Below are 22,500 nucleotides of genomic sequence, written 5' to 3' on the forward strand. Positions count from 1 at the left end.
TTGACCTCTGACCTCGAGAGGGGGACGTTATCTCCGTGGAGAACGCTCGTGAACCGCCAAACACGAGCAGGTGCATGACACACTTGTTAACTTTTCCCTAAGTCAAAGAAGGTTTCCTCTGGTCTCGATCCCGGGTCTTGCGAGTGGGAGGCGCGGCCTCTTCCAATGCTGCCACCGAGATCTAATTAAGATTTTCAAAATCGGTCCTTTTATATTTCCAACTCGGATCAACACACATCACCTACCTATGTACAATTTATACAATTTACACACCCCTACCTTCATCAATAAGAGAAAACCATACCTTCTCAACGGATTTAGAGAAAACTTTAAGGTGCAAAGCGGGGCAGCGTAAATTATTCAAATACGCTTCATCACAAAACACTTTCTTTAGGGTTTCTGTCTGTAAGTCTGTGTGAGTGTACATTTGATGTTTCTTCTGTTGCCTTTTTCTTTTTGTTCTCATCTTTTATTTTCATTAATGTGATATCTTAATGCTTGTAGAGAATGACACGCGAGCATTGTCTTTGTGATATCGAGGATCCTATTTAGTCAACACAACACAGATCGTATTTAGTCAACACAGTTGTACTAATAAACTGCTAGCCAATTGGTACTTATCTCATAAATAAAATGAAGTTCATATTAATTGAAGTATACATACAAATTTAGACGTTTGTATCTCAGATAACTCAGATCTCCCCACAAACCACCAGGATTAGCAAATTAAAAAAAGAGTTACCCCTAAAATTAATATTCAAAGAAAAAGGTACTGTGTGATTGTACTCAAAGAAAACGAATCAATTTTATGGGAAACTATTTTGCTATTCCATATTTCTCCATTTTCAAATGAAGATGATTATGAGGCAATACAACGCTTTTGGCTTAAAGCAAACATGACTTATTACAATCATTTTTCATTCCGTTTTTATTACTGCTATGACCATTGTTGACATCATGAGAGAGAGAGAGAGAGAGAGAGAGAGAGGGGGGGGGGCAGAAAGCACATTATTATTATCTTTATCATTATCATTATCATTATTATCATTATTATTATTATTATCATTATCATTATCATTATTATCATTATTATTATTATCATCATTATCATTATTATTATTATCATTATCATTATTATTATTATCATTATTATTATTATTATCATTATCATTATTATTATTATTATTATTATTATTATTATTATTATTATTATTATTACTATTATTATTATTATTATTATTATTATTATTATTATTATTATTATTATTATTATTATTATTATCGTTATTATTATCATTATCATTATTATTATCATTATTATTATTACTATTATCATTATTTTTATTAGCGTTATTACTGTCTCTATTATTCTTCTTTATTATTAAGATAATAATAATAATAATAATAATAATAATAATAATAATAATAATAATAATAATAATTATTATTATTATTATTATTATTATTTTTATTATTATTAATATTATTATTATTATTATTATTATTATTATTATTATTATTTATTATTATTATTATTATTATTATTATTATTATTTCATTATTATTATTTCTTTTATTTTTATTATCATTATTATCATTATTATTTTTTTTTTTATTATTATTATTTTTATTATTATTATTATTTTATTTCATTATTATTATTATTGGGGTCAATTTATATAGGTAAGGGTCGACCAATCACGCGCCGCGACGCAGAAAGGCCGACCAATCACGCGCCGCGACGCAGAAGGGCCGACCAATCACGCGCCGCGACGCAAAAAGGGCCGACCAATCACGCGCCGCGACGCACAAGGGCCGACCAATCACGCACCGCGACGCAGAAAGGGCCGACCAATCACGCGCCGCGACGCAGAAGGGCCGACCAATCACGCGCCGCGACGCAGAAAGGGCCGACCAATCACGCGCCGCGATTCTGGATGGTAACAGTAAATGCGTGATGGTCAGATGAAATTGGAAAAATACATTTATTCTTTATTTTACTACTGTTATTATTATTATCTAGTTTCCTGCTTTATATTCCATACAACGCAGGGACAGAATGAGAGAGAATGAGAGAATGAGAGAGATAGGGAGGAAGGGAGGGAGAAAGAGACAAAGGAAGAAAGAAGAGAGAGATAGAGAAGAGGGAGGAGAGAGAGAGAAGAGAGAGATAGAGAAAGAGAGAGGTAGAGAGAGAGAGAGATAGATAGAGAGAGAGAGAGAGAGAGAGAGAGAGAAGAGAGAGAGAGAAGAGGTAGACAGAGAGAAAGGGAGAGAGAAGAGAGGAGAGAGAGAGAGAGAGGAGAGAGAGAGAGAGAGGAGAGAGAGAGAGGAGAGGAGAGAGAGAGAAGGAGAGAGAGAGATAGGAGAGGAGGAGAGGAGAGAGAGAGAGAGGAGAGAGAGAGAGAGAAGAGAGAGAAGAGAGAGAGAGAAGAGAAGAGAGAGATAGGAGAGAGAGAGAGAGAAGAGAGAGGGAGAAAGGAGAAAAGAGAGAGAGAGGAGAGAGAAGAGACGGAAGAGAGAGAGAGAAGAGAGAGAGAGAAGAGAAGAGAGAGGAGAAGAGAGAGAGAGAAGAGATAGAGAGGAAGAGAGACAGAGAAGAGAGAGAGAGAGAGAGAGAGAGAGAGAGGAGAGAAGGAGAGAGAGAAGAGAGAGAGAAGAGGAGATGAGAGAGAAGAGAGAGAGAGAGAGAGAGAAAACGAATGAGAGAGAGAAGAGAGAGAGAGAGAGAGAGAGAGAGAGAGAGAGAGAGAGAGAGAGAGAGAAGAGAGAACAGAGAACGAAGAGAAGAGAGAACAGAGAGAGAAGAGAAGAGAAGAGAGAGAGAGAGGGAAGAGAGAGAGAGAGAGAAGATAGAGCGAGTGATAGAGCAGATAGATAGAGCGTCAGATCAGATAATTAATTAAGTTTTCGTAAATCATATTCCACGGTGCTATCAACCAGTTCATGTGCACAGTATTACATTAATGAGCTTACTTACAAACCTACCAAAAGTTCTAAGTGTTTTTGTGTATAGGAAGAATGACAGCGTTTTCTTCAATTTGCGGAATCGGTTTCAAGAAAAGCAAGATTTTCTTTGAAAGCTTTTAATTTTCGGTGTTCTATATATACACACCCCAAATCATTACCTGCTCTTTTGTTCTTCATCTAAATATGCATCGTTTTTTTTACAGTATTTTTACAAGGAAGAAGGAAACAAACACAATTAAAATTTAAGTTTATTTATGTGTTGTAAGGGCTTACAGAGTATATTTGTTAATATTACAGTATACAAATATTTGACAAAAAATAACGTGTATTCACAATCTTGAGCAGGACAGAGAAATGTCCGCAAGGAAATATTTTTTTTACAATAATATTGTAGCCTATAAAGTTATACAGTTGTGAAATATACTTTGGAATGTATTTAATCCATATAAACAATTAAACAGTAAAATTTAAAAAAACCTTACTGCATCCCACAATAAACTTAACAATACATTAAAACTGTATTCTTGCACAGCTCTGAACTCAGATCTCTTTCACACCAATCTCAAGTAGTCATAATTTATCCTCGGCAAATACAAAATAAAAGATAAAGAAATGTTAACTAGTGCATAAATAAATAAGGATTGCCTGCACAAACCATGGTGTTTGGTAAAATGACATTACCAGTAGAAAAAACGAATTTGTAATTGTCTGACAAATAGCTAAGCTTGAGAATAGTATAACAAATCACAGACACTCGCATTCACACGTGATAACTGATCCACGCACCTGAGTTCGGGAAAAAAAATATATAATTAACTTCACACAAGTATGTCCCTCAGAAGTGGATCACAAGGGGAGGAGAGATACCGTACTCCTAACACTACAGTTTTTTTAAGACTTTCTCCGTGACTTTGTCTTCTGAAAGCATAGACCCTTTTACATAAACTATTGTTCCTAGTCTCCCGCCTTGGGATCCAGTTCCGGGTTAACATTATGGGTGTCATCCGCTGATGAAAGTATCAGGGTACGAGGGCAGGTTAGCCAAGGGCCAAGGGGGCACCTGGAGGGCCACGTTAGCCTCCGTCTAACCGTGCTTCTTTGCTCCTAGTCTAAGGACAGGCACCGTCAGTAGAGATTCCTTGCGGTTGGTGATATGTGGAGATAATGCCATTATTTTCCAGAAGCTTTTTTTTTTTTTGCCAACCGGCGGAGTCGTTTCCTATACATTATTTACCGATTCTCCTTTTTTTTGTCATTTTGTAAGAGAAAAAAAAATAGATGACCACGTCGTCAATTAATTAGAAACTAATTAACATAATAGATATATGTTTTTGACACTTTAGCATAAACAACAAGAATCAGAGATTTTGGTCGTCACTGTCACCTGTCTCGTCTTTATCTGTTGAGGAAATAAGAAGAAAAGGACACATTACCACCAGGGAGCTGGAAGCAAGGCGCAGCTTAACCCAAACCTGTGCTTTTGTCCATGTATCTTTTTTATGTGTGTGTGTTCGTGTGTGTTTTAGTGTGTGTTTTCGTGTGTGTGTTTGTGTGTGTGTTCGTGTGTGTGTTCGTGTGTGTGTTCGTGTGTGTGTTCGTGTGTGTTTGTGTGTGTGTTCGTGTGTGTGTTCGTGTGTGTGTTCGTGTGTGTGTTCGTGTGTGTGTTCGTGTGTGTGTGTGTGTGTTTCTTTTGCATGCTTTTCCTGTGTGCCCATGTTATCAGAATTTCAGAATTTAGAGCAATGGTCAGGTTTGTGACTACAGGGAAATAAATAATATTATTTTGATTTTCATTGATGGTGATATGAACAATGTAAGAGTTGACATGTATATGAAAAAAAATCTTTGATAAAAAAAAACAAACATGCAGATTAGTACATGCAAGTGTAAAGCTAATGAGAGTAAGATTAAAAAAAAAAATTGAAGGTTATAATGCAGTATCACGTGACCGATTACCATGCCATTACAACAAGATTTTTAGCAGGCCATGTAGTGCTAGTTTCCCTTCAAACGTTGGGTAATTTGATGTTTCCACTGTCACCCACAGAGAGAAGTCGAGAGAGGTGAGCAACGGGTCCAGAACCGGACTCAAGGAACGGTTAATCTTGCTGAAGAGTATAAGTCATATATGGGAGGTACTATTGACTTTAAGATGGAGAAGGAGAAGGAGAAGGAGAAGGAGAAGGAGAAGGAGAAGGAGAAGGAGAAGAAGGGTGAGGAGGAAAAGGAAGAGGAAGAAGAAGAAAAATCCTTGACGGGTGACATTCTGTAACGGTAAGCTATCTACTTCTCCTCCAGAAGGCGGGCATTTCTTGTTACTCTCACAACAAATTCTGACTTTGCAGTGATAAAAAAAGATCAACCTGCTCTGTGATGCCGCTGATCTATCTAAATGTCATGCATCACTCGTACTAGCGTGCCTGTCAATAGGATAATGTTTCCCTCATCTCTTCAGACAAGGTTATCACACAATCATGTCCTGAATATAGTATAAACCATAATATATACAGTGTAAAACATCTGACACATGCACATCATGAATTAGCTGTTTTACAATAGGTTCATGCAGTATTTGTAAATATTGCAAGAATGTCCACGAGCCCATGCTATACATAGATGAGTATTCAAAACTGCAATTTCTCTTTCTTTCATTCTTCACTTGCTGGGTGAATATACCTGCATGCTAACTTCTTCTATACATTGGCAGCATTATTATTATTATTTTTTTTGTGTGTGTGTGTTCGCTAATTATCCTTTTGTCTCAGCCATGTCCATGCAACGTTGCTGAACATCACACCAGCTGGCTAGTGATTTTTCAGTCTTCCTCACCTTTCTTCCCCTGGTATGCATGTTTGCGCAGACGGTCATACAGATCTTCCTTGTTGCCGTAGATCGAGGCGTTAGAGCGAGCCAGGCTATTTCCTGCACCATTCTGGAACCCAGCTGGTTTGAGGGGGGTTTGGTTAGTCAGTTAATGATAGTGACCTTCATTACACAACATTTTGTCATTCTTTTCATGAAAGCTTTCACTGAAGCACTTCCGTTTTCTAAGACAACAAAAAAAAAATTTAATGGGTGGTGATTCTTTACATACAATTGACTTTTCATGATCGCCTACGTCCACACAGTGAACCAAGGGATATAAATAACTTATACAAAAGCAAACAAACAAACATTGTTCATTCTACAACTGATAACACTTTGAAGAAGCATCAGGAAAATTATTATTATTATTATTATTATTATTATTAAGAAGAAGGAGGAGAAGAAAGACAGAAGCTTAGCTAGACTACGAGGAGTCAGCCTCGGCGCAAGGGCTCTCTCTCTCTCTCAGCGAGATCAAGACGTACTCTTCATGTAGGTCTCGTTGTAGAAGTTGGGCATCTCCCACGCGTCTTCCTCGTCGTCGTAGTAGTGGGCGTAGGTGGAGTGGTGCGAGGGCGCGATGCTCTCGGCGTAAGGAGCAGGGGCGCCGTAGTAGAAGTTGACCTGCGGGAGATATCAAATGGGGGCGTCAGGAAAGAGGGGAGGAGAGCGCATCGGCTTGGACGAGTCAGTGGGAGAAGGACATGGCTGGTGCTCGTCCTGTGGAGGAGTGCTCTTAGCAACAGCTGATCCGAGTTCTCTAAATGGTTAACGAAAAAGGGAACAGCTGATCTAAATTCTACATTACTTGAAAAAAGAAACATCCGAGCTAAATTCCATAATACAAAAAACAACACCACTCGATATAATTTCCAAAAAAAAACTCTAAATTCTACAATACCCCCTTCCCCCCAAAAAGTAAGTCCTCTTACTCCTATAATGCAAAAAAAGAAAAGAAAAGGAAACCCATTAACACAATCAGTCAAGAAAATTATATCGACCTTAATTATATAATACTAAAAAAATAAAAAAATAAAAAAAATAAATAAATATATAAAATTGAATTGAAAAGGAAGGGCCTGCTCCCCCTCCTGCAGCGCCAGCGGCCGCCCCTGACCTGCGATCCGTTGGGGTCCGTCGAGGGCTGCGCGAGGAAGCCCTTCTTCGGCTCCCTCCGCCGCGTCGCGCGGATGCAGATCATCCATACCAACAGCACGATCAGGATCACGAACACCACGGCCCCCGCGATGCCACCGGCGATGTACGTGAAGTCGCTCTTCAGCTGGAAGGGAATGGTTCGGGTTAGGAGGGCGGGTTCGAACCAGGAAGGGGGGTTCGGGTTCGGAATTGGGGTTCATACTGGGCATTGGGGTTCAGATACGGAATGAGGGTTCAGGTTGGGAATGGGGGTTCAGATTAGGAATAAGGATTCAGATACGGATTGAGGATTCAGATTAGGGAGGACAGTTCTGTTGTATCGCTAGTGTAAAAAGCACGTATAGAAGTATACCAAGATATTTTTTCATCTTCTTTTTTAGTTTCCTTTCACTCTCTCGCCGATTTGTCTTCTGCCGAACTTACATGGCATCTGTTGCCGGTGAAGGAGCCGGAGCACACGCAGTATGGTTCGCCGTTCTCGTTCTTCCTGCACATGCCGTTATTCTCACAGTAATTCTCGCAGTTATCTGAGGAAGGCAAAGCGTTGTTACCACGGGGCGGCTACAGATACCCAGGGTACACACGAGAGAAAATGCCACACAGGATATTTGTAAAAAGGGATATATATGTGAACAAAAATAAAATGTCTGGGGGGGAAAAAGAGGTGCGTGTGATTGCTTACCGACGCAGTATTCGCCGGTTCCGTTGAATCCTGGTTTGCACCGACATTCGAAGTCGCTGGTTTCGGAGATGAAGAGGCAGAGGGCGTTGGAGTCGCACAGCATCTGTTCTCCGTGAACCTCGCAAGGGTTGGAGCATTCCTCCTCCGAGGTGGCGCCGACATCACGCGTCGAGGTGTCTTTCGGGCAGCTCAGGCAGACTGTCTGGAGTGCCTCGGGCTGGTAGTAACCCTTGGGGCACGGCAGGCACTCGGAGTTCGACAGGAAGGTGCCAGCGATGCAGATGGGGAGAGAGCACTCCTCCAGGGACGAGGCGCCGGGTCCTTGGGTCGTGCGGTCGGCGGGGCAGCGGATGCACGACGAGTGGATGCCCTTGGTGCGGTAGGTGCCTCGCGGACACGGCTCGCACGGGCCGGTGGTGCCCAGCTGGAGACCCGACTCGCACTCCTCGCGGCATTCGGAGGCAGAGACGGCCTCCTTGGTGCGCGTGGTGAGGCCGCGGTCGCACCTCTTGCAGGAGAACTTGCCTTCATCAGACTGGAAGTATCCGTAGCCACAGGAGCGGCAGACGCCCATCTGCTCGTCGAAGTACCTTCCAGCAGCACAGCGCTCCTGGCAGTCCTCGGCAGAACGGGACCCGGGAATCTTGGTCACGCCTTGGCGACCCGCTCGCTGGGGACAGGCCTTGCAGGCGACCTGGCCCATCTCGTTCTGGTAGGTTCCCAGCTCGCAAAGCTCGCAGGTTTTGCTCTCGGTACTGTAGTATGTGCCAGGCGCGCAGTCCACGCATTCGCTGCCGACTACAACCTGTAGATGTACAAACAGTTGATCATGAGAACGAGCAGAATTGATACAATGCAGTTAAACATAACAGAAACACACAACACACAAAAACACACAGACACATAACCACACATACAAAACAAAGCAAATACATATACACCCAAATCTACACATCACAAAGCTGAGGCTGAGGAGACCCCCCTTCGGCGCGTCCATACCTTGCCCACGGGACAGGAGTACTCGGAGTTCAGCTGCAGCGAAGACGGGTCGGGAACCACATTAGGCAGGGCGTCGCGGACGTCGAACTCATCCTTCTCCAGGATAATGCCTTCGATGAGACGCCTGACGGTGGACTCGAGCTCGGCGTTGGAGTGCTGGACGGGGTCGCTGTACGAGGGAGGGGGAAGGGGTGAGCAAAGTGTGGAAAGCGAGACGAAAAAGCTATGCGAGGAATTTCTCTTTAGTCTCCCCTCTATTTTTTTAAACGTTGGTTAAAGACATTTTTATTGATGGATTTACCTCTGAGACTGATATTGTAATTATTTATAAAAAAGTATATGCATATCCTGAGTTAGATATATATTTAAAAGTCAAATTTATCTGTCTGTATTAAATGTAAATTTCTTATATTAACACCAACTGATTAGATACTTATGTACAGGTTCTGATTAATACAAAACACATCTATGAGATTTACAGTAACTACAGTGACGTTATACATAAATACATACATCCATGCAGACGCACGCACACACACAAACACGCGCACATACAAGCGCGCGCACGCACACACACGCGCGCGCGCGCGCACACACACACACACACACACACACACACACACACACACACACACACACACACACACACACACACACACACACACACACACACACACACACACACACACATCGCTCACTCACTCACTCACTCTCTCTCTCACTCTCTCTCTCTCTCTCTCTCTCTCTCTCTCTCTCTCTCTCTCTCTCTCTCTCTCTCTCTCTCTCTCTCTCTCTCTCTCTCACACACACACACACACACACACACACACACACACACACACACACACACACACACACACACACACACACACACACACATTCGCTCGCTCACTCACTCACTCACTCTCTCTCTCTCTCTCTCTCTCTCTCTCTCTCTCTCTCTCTCTCTCTCTCTCTCTCTCTCTCCACACACACACACACACACACACACACACACACACACACACACACACACACACACACACACACACACACACACACACACACACACACACACACACACACACACACACACACCTGCAAAGGCACGCATGACGTGTTTATGATTTCCAATACCAAAGTAATTCCGAAGACAGTAAGTCACTTTAGTAAACAGATGAATTCCATATACTGTGCAATCTGACTGCTGTATTCTAGCCACACTAACACAGTCAACAAGCTCTCCAGGACAGTACAAGCTCCACCATTAACCACCTGCAAAGCTCTTTTACATTCTACTGTTGTTTGGTTAAAACGGCCTGCTATTCTCTCTTGAAGTTTGTTCCGGTGCCATTTCAACCGCATTTTTATTTATTTTTTGGTCCACACACCCTTTCTGAGACCCGCGCACGAGAACAGACACAAAGCAGAAGCATTGAGAACAGCGGAGAAAGCTCAGAGGGCCGAATGTTATTATTAGGTCTCTATTCTCTGCGAAACCCTTTCAGATTAGGATTTTAAGAAGCATTATCGAGGCAAGAAGAGGAGGAAGAAGAGGAGGAGGAGGAAGAGGAGAAGGAGGAAGAGGAGAAGGAGGAAGAAAAGGAGGAGGACTTCCAAACGATTTGCCTTACTTCTTGGCAGCAAAAGAGACCTCCAGATTATACTGGTATGCCTGATCTGTCTCCCTGCGGCTCCTGCTGCCACTCAGACCGTCACTTCAGGAGGTCAGAGGGGTAGGGGGAGGGGCAAAGAATTCGTGGGAGGGGAGGGGGGGGGAAAGTCATTACAAATTTCAAAAAACCTTAAATTCAGTGTTTCAGGTGGCTTTGCTAACCCCTACATAATGCCTAATTTTTTTCTGATGGATATTCTCCTATCTGTATTGCTCTCTATCTAGCATATGATGCCATATGTTATATATTTGATGCACTAAGAAGGAATATACAGACTATGTCTGCAAACATCACAAGCTCCTGAAACTAAGCTGCCATTCACCTAAGAAATTATAGGGACCTGAATTTCTTTCAGGTAATAATTCTCAATGTTGCTCTCTGAAAATATTCATGACCTGTTTAGAATGATCATGAAATGATAAAAGAAACATATGATCTATACTGAGGAATAATCTTAAATCATCTATTCTTATGAGAAAACTTGCTCCATGCCAATGTGAACTAAATTCTTCCTAAAACACACCAATTATCCCTGAAACTACACTGCATTGACCTCGCCTATGGCACAGCAAAAAACAAAAAATAAATCAAAAACAGAAAAACAGGGCAAAATACTCACTTTACAGACGGGAAGGTGATCTTGACATCATAAACATCGTCAGAGTCTGGAGATGCTTGCCTCCTCGCCCTGACGTCGACGGCCTCGCGAGCCAACCTGCTTCTCCTTGAGCAGTCGACTGCCACGTCAAGTCCATTGCAGATGCCGGTGGATGTTGCAGTATCGGTGCAGAAATTCCAGTTGGCATTGAGCTTGTTCAGAGCCTTGGGAATGAGGAGAAACGTGTTTAGTTACTGTGTTTTCATTTGTAATTGTAAGGACGCCTGCGAATGTTCAGTGCCTTTGGAATGAAGCTGTTGTATTTTCATTAACAATTGTACGTACGTGTGAGAATGGACCACTGCCAGGTAAGTATACAATACAGAGTAAGATAATAAATGAAATGTATCAAATGGAATATAATCTAAAAGAAGTTAGATCATTCTCTGATAACTTACAAGACGAATCTTCTCGCTTAGCACATTCTGGCCGGCGGCATTGCAGATGACTGAAGACGGGAACTGCATGTTGATCTTGAACACTCTCTGGGCAGGGCTGGCAGGGGCACAGGCAGGGTACACGAGGGGGAAGGTCGGTTCTGGCGTCGGTCTCCAGAAGCCCTCGGCGCCGCAGGTGTAGAAGTCGGGGACCTGTAAGGGTTTTAGGAAGGGTCATCAGTTACACCATCTTTGCAGTGACAAGACGAAGCCAATGTCAAGAGTCCCATAATCATCCCTATCAAAAGCAAAACAAATACCAATACTGATTCGTCTCTAACCTATAAGAAAATATCTCACAAACACGAAGTTCACAAAGCATCGCGAGTAACCTTACCTCCTGCGAGAATTTGAGGCCATCGTTGCACTCGACCTTGCACACCTGGAATCGGCCTCCGGGACCCCAGTCGGCGCAGCGCTGGATGCCGCCCACAGGGTCGTCCAACTTGGGGCAGAAATCTTCGAGGACATAGATGTTGAAAGCGCAGGTTGCAGAGTTGCCGGCGGCATCGTAGGCTACTCTTGCAATGTCGTAGGTACCCCATGTGAAGGCCTATGTTTGAAAGGAAAGAAATGATTATGGAATGGGCATTTTGGGAAGTGACATTCATTAACGAAACAGCTAAATCCATTCACGTATCCCAAAGCCAGATGCCGACTTACCTGACCAGAAGAATAGCCGGACTTGTCAATTATCTGCGTAACACCAATGTTATCGGAGAAGACGGGCTCATCCCAGGTCACGACCTCTGACCCATTGCGAGTGATGACCCACATGTCTCCTGGGCAGTGGTTCACGCGAGGTGGGGTCTTGTCCCTCTCCAGCACAGAGCAGTCCCCAGTGTAGCCCGGAGGACACACGTACTGGCCGCAGGTTGAAGGGCCGACGCGCTCGACGTTCCCTTTGACGTTGTCATAACCTGTCCATCTCAGGAGGAGGCCGTCGAAGATTACAGGAGAGTTCATGCAGGATCGGACCTGTGGGAAGGCAACATTTTAGACAATCTATTCACTCAGAAATACTTTTTTTTCATGTTCTACTGATAAAGACAACTGCAATATATCACACGCCTTTACGTATTCATACAAATCTGCATACTTCCGGAATGAATTTCGAATTTTACAGCAATAAAACTCACCATCTTGGGAATCTCTGTGCGGAAGTCCAAGGCACGACTCCAGGCATTCAGACGAGCAATGCGTCCATGGAATCCACGCTCGTTAGTGTATCCTGCAAACTCTGACTCTACGGATCCGAGGGTCACCCAAGCACTGGAGGGGAAAAAAGGGGGAAGTTAGTTACAAACACACATAATTTTCCCTGTTATTTTGTATACCTGAAAATGTTCACGTATATTTAAGCCACGTAACCATCATCATACACTCCTTCCTTGTTACTTACTACATCGGCAGCATACGATCTTGTCCGAATCCTTCAACCTGTGCCACGACGACGGCATCGGTGGTGAGGGTCAGAGTGCCTGCAGCGCCGTCCCACACCAGGGCGACGTGGTGCCACTGGCCGTCATTAACAGGGATGTTGGAGCGGTACGTCACAAATTCCTTTACGTCCTCAAAGAATTCAACTGCGATTCCGGCATTAGTGGCCTGGAGCAGCACTTTCTTATCGGTTGGCATGTATGGGCTCCTGCAAAGATGTATGGCGTGGAAAGCATTAATAAGTGTATTATCTAATATCATTCTAACTATGGAAAACCTTGTCTGTGTTTCATTGAAGATTCCTATGAAAATAAGTAGATATTTCTTCAGCTAATTAATTGGAGGCTTTACCATGAATTGTAGGGACTGAGAAAGCTCTTCAGCACATATAAGACTTTCAGAAAACACAGAACAGATCATCTAAAACTGTACTTACGAGACGGAATAAAGGGTGAAGAATGTTCCAAGGTCATCAGAGGTAGCAAACTGCACCCACATGGCCACTGTGAAGGACGGGGCCATGCCCAGATGGAAGGGTGTGGCCAGGGAGGCGCTTGAGGCTTTGCTCTCATCATTGATGTAAAGTTCGTAGTCGACGTTGATCACTAAAAGAAAATATAAATCATTATTAAGCTGTCTATGTACATATGTAATATTTTCCATCCAGTACTCTTATATGGATTTCAAACTGTTTTGTATGATTTACTAATAAAATTCTTACCTTTCCTACAATCCTCGCCAGTGAGGTTGAAAGGACACTTGCAATAGAAGTCATTTGTAAGATCGATGCAGGTAGCGCCAGGTGGGCAGGAGGTTGATGTGCAGTCAGCTATGTCCTGGTCACAGTGTCTACCTGTGAAGCCTGGTGGGCACACACATTGGTAGCCTGCACCTCGGTCGATACATGTAGCTCCATTCTCGCAGAGCTGAGCCTCACAAGCGTCAAATTCGAACTGGCAACCGATACCAGTGAAGTCCTCAGAGCAAGTACAGTTGAGGCCTGAACCATAGTCTTGACATGAAGCACCATTCATGCATGGGTTGCCTACACAGCGCTCTGGGGTCACCTGGCACCGTTTTCCATCAGTACCTGATGGGCACACACAGAAGTAATCCTCGAAGAGATTGATGCACTGAGCGTCGTTCAGACAAGGTGCCGACTCGCAGCCGCCGATGTCCACCTCGCAGCGCTTGCCAGTCCATCCCGGTTGACAGGTGCATGTGAAGTCTGCAACACCATCTGTGCATGCAGCTCCATTGTGGCAAGGATCTGGTTCACATTCATTAATGTTGACTTCACAGAACTCGCCTTCATATCCTACATTACACTTGCACTTGAACATGTTATCTAAATCAAGACACTTCTCTGTGCCAACTGGATTGCAAGGATTGCTGATGCATTCATCAATGGAAGCTTCACACTGGAGTCCCACAAAGCCAGGTCTGCACTCGCATGAGAAGCCATCCAGTTCATCGACACAGGTACCACCATTCTGGCAGGGTTCTGATGCACAGTCATCAATTGTGTGTTGACAGACTTTACCGGTATATCCAGTGTCACAAGCACACTGATACCCATTGACTCTGTCCACACACTGACCACCATTCTGGCAGGGTTCAGAAGAACACTCATCAATGTTGACTTCACAGCTCTCGCCAGTCCAGCCAGGGTGGCACACACATGAGTGAGAGAAGAAATTATCCACACAAACACCATTAATACAAGGAGAGTTCTGGCAAAGATCAACCTTAATGTGACAGCGTTTGCCAGTAAATCCATTGGGACAGTCACATTGGAAATCATTGAGCAGATCTGTGCAATTAGCTCCAAGCAGGCAAGGATCTTCTGCACAATCGTCAATGTTCACTTCGCAGAGACGGCCCTCCCAGCCAGCCTGACATTCACATCGGAACCTTCCTTGTTCTAGAGGTACACATATTCCCTGATTGGTGCATGGGTTGCCCTTTTCTGTGCATGGGTTAACAGTAATGTTACATCCTACTCCAGTGTAACCAGAGCGGCAAAGACACTCAAAGGTACCAAAACCTGGGTCATCTTTGCACATTGCGCGATCTGGACAGGTGCCTTCTACACATTCACTCACTTCGTCTTGGCACTGTAAGCCACTGTAGCCTTCAGAACAGTCGCATCTGTATCCCTGAGGAAGGTCCACACAACTGCCTCCATTGTAACAGGGTCTGGAAGCACATTCATCAACATCAACTTCGCAGAACTGCCCAGTAAAGCCTGCAGGACAATAGCACTGTACCTGATGCTGGCGAGCCAAGCATAATCCTCCATTCTGACAGACTCCTGAACAAGCAACAGATAAGCACATCTCACTTGATGTAGCACCTTCATCATCAGTGTAATTGCCTGTAGAGCATTCGAAGCAACTTGTACTGCCAATTGAAGGCTGATAGAAGTTTCGTGGACAAGGAGCACAGGGTTCCAGCCCTGTGTCTGAGTAAGTTCCAGGTCGGCATTTCTGGCGACACATCTGCTGTGAAGAAGTAGATGGAGCATGAGTGAAGGTTTCTGGTGGACAGGCCTGACACTCCTTGAAGCCGTCTTCAGGGGGTGCTTCTGTGTAAGAGTTGCGTGGGCAGTTGAGGCAAGGAACAAGTCCAGTTGGTGAGTATGTTCCGAATCCACATACAGGTACGCATTCCAAGCTTGACTTAGTGCCAGTGGTTCGAGTGTAGGTTCCTGGGGGACAACGCTTGCAAGAACCTTGGCGGCTCTGGTCTTGGTAGAACCCAGCCTGGCAAGGTGTACACATTGTTTCTTCCTTTCTGGCAAAGGTTCCAGCAGGACAGTGTAGGCATCTTGGCACTTCCGATGTCTCAGTATTGAGGACTTCACCAACATTGCAAGTAAAACCTTGTGAAACATTAGATCGTTGTGCCTGCATTGGTGGGCAAGCATTACCTGCAGATGACAAGTCAAGGATTGGCTCAATTACAGCAGAAGTTGAGGGTACACTCAGGTCAAAGATGAGAGACAGAGTGGAGCCACAGAGGTCGTAGAGAAGTTTCTGTTTTACCTCAGGTGTGATACGGAGTACATAGGAAACACGAACCATATTTTCCTGCACCAACTTCAGTCTTGTTTCATGGAACATGACATCAATAGCAACATTAACTGCAGCTGAACAGCGACTCGATAAAACACCATTAAGGCTCTCATAAAACTGCTGCACCAGACTTTCATACTGAGTGAGACATGTAGGCTGCACAGCTCCATTGGCTCTGTACGTAACATCTGCTACAACATCATAGCTAGCTTGCTCTGTATTTTCACTCACACAGTCTGGCACCATGCGGCTTGGTTGCCACATGGTCTCCTCTATGCAGGTGAAAGTTTTCACTGCCATGTTGTCAGTAAACCTGAATCCTGTATCACAAGTAGCCAAACACTGCACACCTTCGCCCTGGTCTGGAAGACAGTTCAGCTTGCCATTGGCTGGAGCCTTCAGTTCCCAGTCTACACAAGCAGTGGCTTGTACAGCTACTTGGAAGTTGCAAGAAGCGCTATTTCCTGAAGGATCAGTGGCAATGACAGTAACATTCTCATAGCCACCAACACGGATCAGTGCAACTTCTGGCATTACCTTTAGGGTGTACTCCCCACTGTTGTCACTTGCATTTACACTAGACAATGTTAGAGTGGAATTGAAGTTGACTCTGTAGTTCTCTTGCTCCTCGACAAGTTCAATGACATAGCTCTGGGGGCAGGTAATTGATGGAGGAATGTCATCAGGGACAGTGATGTTAATCTGACAGATGGCAACATTTCCATCGAAATCAAATGCTAAATATTCCACCATTGTATCCTTGAAGATGTGGATAGGAGGACGGAAACCTGGTGGTCTCACTTCTGTCCTGGCAATCATACCAGAGTTATCGTATGCTGTAGGGACTGTGAAGTTGACACTTTGGACTCCATTTGGACCTTTCTGTACCACTATGGGGTTAGCTGGGCAATTGGCAAATTGAGGTGGCTCATTGTCAACACACACTGGGTAACCCATATCATAACCGAGGAGGCGGTTTTCAGCAGGTTCATCTTCACAACCCATAAGCTCAAACTTGAGGCAGGGATTCTTGTCATAACTCACAATGCCAAGAATAACAAAGCGAGCAGTTACAACTGTTGGCAAAGTGATCATTGCCAATTCTCCATAGTTTCCAGGGTCTCTTGCAGTAAGGTTGAAATTGGGGAAATATACAATATAATCATCTCCCTCTTGCTTCTTGTAGAAGAATCGAATTTCAGTTGGTCGTCCAACAACATCATTAGTGATAACACCCTTGACTAAAACAGCCTTGATTCGGTGCACCTTACCCAAGTCTACTGTCACATATGTGAAAGCTTCTTGCTGTCCACACCAGCCAGTGGCAGAGTTGAGCCGGATGTTGCGTGCCTCGTAGTTGCCTCTTTCTGAGGTGGCATTAATTGCAGAGGATGGAATCTTGCCAGATGTTATGCCGATGGGAGCAACAACACGACACTCCGGTTCTCTAACACAGCGGATAGGCTCATCGGTAATAGGGATGTATCCTGGTCGGGTGCAGTCAAAACTAACACGAGATCCTTGCTCATAGCTTGTGGCGATTTGGATACCTTCGGGCGGGTGTCCTGGGTCAGAACATACAGGACCTTCACACCTCAGGTCACCAAAGTCCCAGTTAGAGTCAGACAGACAGCGTACAGCATTGTCAAATCTGCTAGTCTGGCCAGCAAGGCTGAAGGTTTCCTCACAGCCAAAGAAGAAATTGGTCTCGTAAAGAGTATCCTTGAAAAAGCCGTATGTGGCACCAGGAGTCTCAGCGGGAAGGCCACAGCTGACACGAGGGCACTGAGGAGCAATGCCAGAGAGCCAGTACTCAGGGAGGCCAGGCTGGGGGTCATACACACACTCACGGAAGCCAGATGTCAATGTCTTCCGCAGTGGTCTTCCGGGAACATTACAACTGATTGTTACATTCTCCATGTAGGGGACTTCTGGTTTATCAGGAGCTGCATAATTAATTGTCAAGCCTTGAGCTGGATCGTCTTGAAGTGGTGTGCATGATGCATAACGGCATTCTGGTAATGTGCCATTCCATACTCCGTTGCTGGTGCATGTCAGGGTGTCGGCTCCAATCATGACGTAACCGAAGTTGCAGTGGAATTTGACAAGATCTCCATAGTGATACATGCTTCGTGTGTCAAGTAGCTTTCCATTTTCTGGTGACTCAAGAGCAGGGCACATTTTGCGAACACAGGTCTTGTTGAGACGGTAGGTGTCACCATCCCTCAATCCACTTTCAGATCTCTCAATGACGTATCCAGCAGTTCCATTTTCTGTGAACAAATCATATCCAACGTTGCAGAGGCAAGAGAAAGAACCCGCTGAATTGATGCATCTCTGGTCACATCCTCCATTGTTTTCCTCACATTCGTTGATATCAGTACAGTCCTGGCGGGCACAACCCATAAGCTCAAACTTGAGGCAAGGAGCTTGCTCGTAGTCAGCGAGGGTAAGGCGGATGTAACGGGCCTCCACAGGGGTTGGCAGATTCACCACAGACAAAGAGGCTCCTGATGTGATCCTGAACTCAACTGGTGATCCATCATTGTTTGTGTACTCCCTGAATACATCTGTTAGGTCATCCGTATATTGAAGACGGATTGATTTGGCAAAGGCAAGCTGGCCATCAGTGAGGCCAACAGGCTGTGTTCGGAAGCCGATGATTACTGTGGGAACTCGAAGGTCAACCATAACCCAGTTGCGGCCTGGAACAGGCACAGCACCACACCAGCCGGGTTGCGAGTTCAAGCGAACACTCTGTAAGAAAAGAATCATTATTTCATTAGTTTTATTAAGAATATTAGGCAAAATCACATTACGTGACTATCGAATTACATCTCGGCCTTTATATACGCATAAAACTACACCAAAAAAATTATGCCACTTACATTCTTTTCATAATTTGCAGCAGTAGAAGACACGCTAATGGCACCATCAGGGATTCCACCATCAGACAAGCCCAGGTCGCCTCTCGGGCGGCAGTTAAGGTTGGGTCGGAAGCCTGCCTTGCACATGCATGAAAATGCTCCAGGGGTATTCTTGCACTCAGTTGAAGCTGCATCACATTGGGCAGCTTCGCACTCATTAATATCTAGAAAATAGAAAGGAAAATACATTAATTCACTGACCTAATACTTCAGCTCTGAGTAAATTAAGACACCATACACAAAATCAAACAAATACGCAGAAAAAAATCATAACAAACCTTCACAAGTTGGAAGGTTGACGAAGTTTTGCTCAGGTCCGCACGTGACGATGGGGGGGCCGATCAGCTTGTATCCACGGTGGCACTGGACTCGGGCCTCATCCCCATAGTAATAGTTGCGAGTCATATCCGCAATAAATCCATTTTCAATCTACGGATTAAATACAAGCATTGCATAAAATCACACTGGTTCATTTGACATACTTATCATACAATATCATTCTAGCAAGATAATATCTCAGTGTGAATGAATAAAATAATTACTTTAAGAAACACCAACTGTGATCCCCATTAACTGCTGAACAATTACAAGCCTAAAACCGTTTACTCATTTAGATTAAAACACAGGTAAACCGCAAGATGTGTTTTTTCTCTTCACTCTTTTTCCAGCTAGTAGTAAAAAAGAGAAATGTACCTCGGGATACTCGTGGCACTGGATCCTGGAGCATGTGGGAACGTCGCCAGACCAAGAGCCATTGGACATGCAGTGAATGACGGGCAATCCAGTGCGGTAGTAGCCAGGTTCACACTCGAACCTCACAACGGTACCATAGCTTCGTCCACCACCGTTGAGAACCTCTTGGCGGGCGAAAGGAGTCTCAGGAAGGGCAGGGCACTGTGAGGCTGAAATCAGGCATGACGACATTAATAAAGAATGCCACTGTAACTTTTGCTTTGTTGTCTGAATGGCTTAGCATAACTTTTCAGCCCAGATAAGACAAAAGTGAAGATGTATCATTTCATTAAGACATGTTAAAACTCACCAAGGCACTCAGGCAGTTTCTCCCACTCTCCTAGTTCTGTGCACCTGACTGTCTCCACGGGCTTTCCACTTGGGAAACCAAAGCCAGCATAGCACTGGTATGTTGCCTGTCCGCGGTAAGTCACATTCGTAGCACCGATGCTGAATCCATTATCAATTTGGGGCACGGGGCCACAATAGACAACTGTGGGGCAAGATCATCAATAAATTATCCATAGAGAGATAATGAACAGCATAATCCTAGATTTCCTTTTTCAAAGACATGGAAATAATTAAAGACTACATAACACACACTTTATACCTAAAGCAAACAGAATGATCGCATATCACTTACCCTGGCAGTTGGGGATGTAGTCCTCTGACCAGAAGCCTCCTGGCATGCATTTTGTGACGATGGAGGTCTTGTTGTTGGCAAACTCCTGACCCACCGGGCAAGTGTAAGTGACAACGCTGTCGAAGGAGGTGTCTGTTAAGGATGCAATGGCACCCTCTCCGGCGTTCAACTTGGGGCAGTCTGGAATTTGGGAGGAAAAAAAGGAAGCAAGAACCCATTTAGTATATGAAATATAGTATTTTAGCAAGATAGCCTTCCATACTCAAAGCATTCTTTTTGCAAATCTTTAAACACTCATTATAACGAAGTTTTTAAAGAACACTGAACACATACCAGCTGAGAAGTTGGCGGACCATCCGGCAGCGGGTCGCAAGGGATCGGAGTTGAACATGAGGAACATCGCTCCTGAATCGGCCGTGAGGGTGAACGTAGGAGGGTTCTTGGCCGAGAAGCCATTGCCGGAATGGAGGCGGAATCCCTGCGAGGATGTCATTCCATCGTAGACCTGGATGGTGTCCTTTTCTTCGACGTCGAATGCGTTGAACTGCAAGGAGAAAGGCGGTGATATTCTGGTGTACAGGTGTAGCTCCTGTGCTCTCATCCAAATGCTTGATTATGACAAAGCTTTTAATTTATACTGAGTAAATCAAGTTAATGAACATGCCGACTCTGTTAATATTTAATGAAAATAGCAAAGTGACTAAATTACCACAATCAATAAGTACCCTTAATTTCTATCACAATTAATTAAATTCCTGATAAGTGCACAATGGGTAATCTTCCTTCTATCATTACCAATCAAATTATAGACACGAGCAAACTGAGTAATTGAGTTGTCACAGTTAACGAGATTACCTTCAATGACAGAGAACCTCCGCCAGGGCGCTTGACGAGATAACTACACTCTTGGTTAGTCGGGTAGTCGCTGATGCCGAAAGCTGGGGAAGTGATCGTTCCCTTTGAGGCTTCGATTGTCACCGAGCAGCCGGAGGAATACCTAAAAGAAACGGGGGGAAAGTCACAAATGATAACTCACAGCAACGGAGAGCAATATACTGTAACGTATCAAACATATCAATAATCCTCTGTTATGGACAAGCCTACCAATGGGGTTTGAGAATCGTGAAGGCAAAATCACCTTATTCTGAAGCCTCTGCGAGACACTCCGAGGTTGGTTTGGAAGTAGAAGTAGATGAAAGGTCCCGTGGAGATGATAAACTTGGGGTTCTTGTCCTGAGTGCCGGTGAGGCGGGCAAGCATCGGGTCGGAGGGCGTGCTGCCGTCGCGAATCAGGATGAAGTCATTTTCTGAAGAAAAAAAGAAGAGAATAATGAATGGAGAAGTCATGGGTAAATAAAAAGAAAACAAGGTAAGATAGCTGAGATACAATCGTGACGCAAACCAATTGTTTTATAAGTTTTATAATTGCAGTAAGGAATAGAAGGAATGTACATGTACATTTTTTTTTCTATGCTTTCAATTTTTTTCCTTTTATTTCCCCCCTTACCAGCTTCGAGGTCCAAGTCCAGGATTTCGAGAGTGATGACACGACCTTGCTGAGTCTTGAGGATGTACAGGCACTCGAGGCCGCCAGGATACTCGAGGGGATAGTTGTAGGACGTCATGACCTGCTCTTGGGGCGTCGCAATCAACTCGCCGCCGCAGTCCTGGGGTTCGGTCTTCCACGATGCCCTGAAAAAAGTAACGTGAAAATTGACCCGAGATTTTCAACAAAATGGTAAGATCACGTACTTTGATCGCTAAGTTGGTGACAAGTTAAGTTGGAGACAAGTTAAGCTGGTGAAAAGGTGGTTAAGGTTACACTTGGATGCGGCCAAACCCACCTGAATCCTCTCTTTTCCACGGAGGCGTCGGTCTTGAACTTGACGATCATGAAGTTGGAAGCCGAAATGAAGAGCTTGTTGGTGAGGTCCTGCCGGCCGGAGAGCGTGGTGAGCGAGGCGGCGGAGTCCTCGGTCCGGCCGCCGCTCAGGATCTGCACGGTGTCGAAGTTCCTCTCGGTGTCGAACTCGGAAAACTGAAGGATCACGTTGTGGCCGATGGGGCCTTCCAGCGTCCACTTGCAGTCCAGGTTCGCCCCGTACTTCTTCGGGTAATCGGGGCTCTCGATGGACTCGCCGGAGGACTGCGTGTAGAAGTTGCACTGGCTGGGACAGTCCATCTCGTCGGACATGTCGCCGCAGTCGTTCTGGCCGTCGCACTGGAACGCCTGCGAGGGAGGGGGAGAGAACGGAAC

The 22,500-nt window shown here is 44.4% G+C and overlaps 1 protein-coding gene across 2 annotated transcripts in view; it reads right to left on the reverse strand.

The window, feature by feature from the left end:
• Positions 1–3,204: 3,204 nt before the first annotated feature.
• Positions 3,205–22,500, reverse strand: part of LOC119579012 — an 81,167-nt gene continuing 61,871 nt past the window's right edge. Inside the window, exons 7-32 of one of the 2 annotated variants that reach the window (XM_037926706.1) lie at positions 22,088–22,473; positions 21,751–21,935; positions 21,382–21,550; positions 21,099–21,240; positions 20,577–20,787; positions 20,244–20,423; positions 19,911–20,093; positions 19,562–19,770; positions 19,147–19,297; positions 18,830–19,032; positions 13,586–18,698; positions 13,301–13,469; positions 12,827–13,072; positions 12,564–12,696; positions 12,088–12,402; positions 11,762–11,977; positions 11,386–11,577; positions 10,949–11,151; positions 10,288–10,371; positions 8,675–8,843; positions 7,676–8,480; positions 7,417–7,520; positions 6,953–7,117; positions 6,321–6,459; positions 5,800–5,913; positions 3,205–4,369 (exon numbers count right to left, since the gene is read on the reverse strand). In XM_037926706.1, coding sequence (XP_037782634.1) covers positions 4,329–4,369; positions 5,800–5,913; positions 6,321–6,459; positions 6,953–7,117; positions 7,417–7,520; positions 7,676–8,480; positions 8,675–8,843; positions 10,288–10,371; positions 10,949–11,151; positions 11,386–11,577; positions 11,762–11,977; positions 12,088–12,402; positions 12,564–12,696; positions 12,827–13,072; positions 13,301–13,469; positions 13,586–18,698; positions 18,830–19,032; positions 19,147–19,297; positions 19,562–19,770; positions 19,911–20,093; positions 20,244–20,423; positions 20,577–20,787; positions 21,099–21,240; positions 21,382–21,550; positions 21,751–21,935; positions 22,088–22,473 — 10,227 coding nt within the window. In that variant the 3' untranslated portion in view covers positions 3,205–4,328. The remainder of the gene's footprint in view (positions 4,370–5,799; positions 5,914–6,320; positions 6,460–6,952; positions 7,118–7,416; positions 7,521–7,675; positions 8,481–8,674; positions 8,844–10,287; positions 10,372–10,948; positions 11,152–11,385; positions 11,578–11,761; positions 11,978–12,087; positions 12,403–12,563; positions 12,697–12,826; positions 13,073–13,300; positions 13,470–13,585; positions 18,699–18,829; positions 19,033–19,146; positions 19,298–19,561; positions 19,771–19,910; positions 20,094–20,243; positions 20,424–20,576; positions 20,788–21,098; positions 21,241–21,381; positions 21,551–21,750; positions 21,936–22,087; positions 22,474–22,500) is intronic. The other variant, XM_037926707.1, reaches the window with a different exon arrangement.

Source organism: Penaeus monodon, chromosome 11 (assembly GCF_015228065.2).
Source record: "Penaeus monodon isolate SGIC_2016 chromosome 11, NSTDA_Pmon_1, whole genome shotgun sequence".
In the NCBI taxonomy this organism is placed as follows: domain Eukaryota; kingdom Metazoa; phylum Arthropoda; class Malacostraca; order Decapoda; family Penaeidae; genus Penaeus; species Penaeus monodon.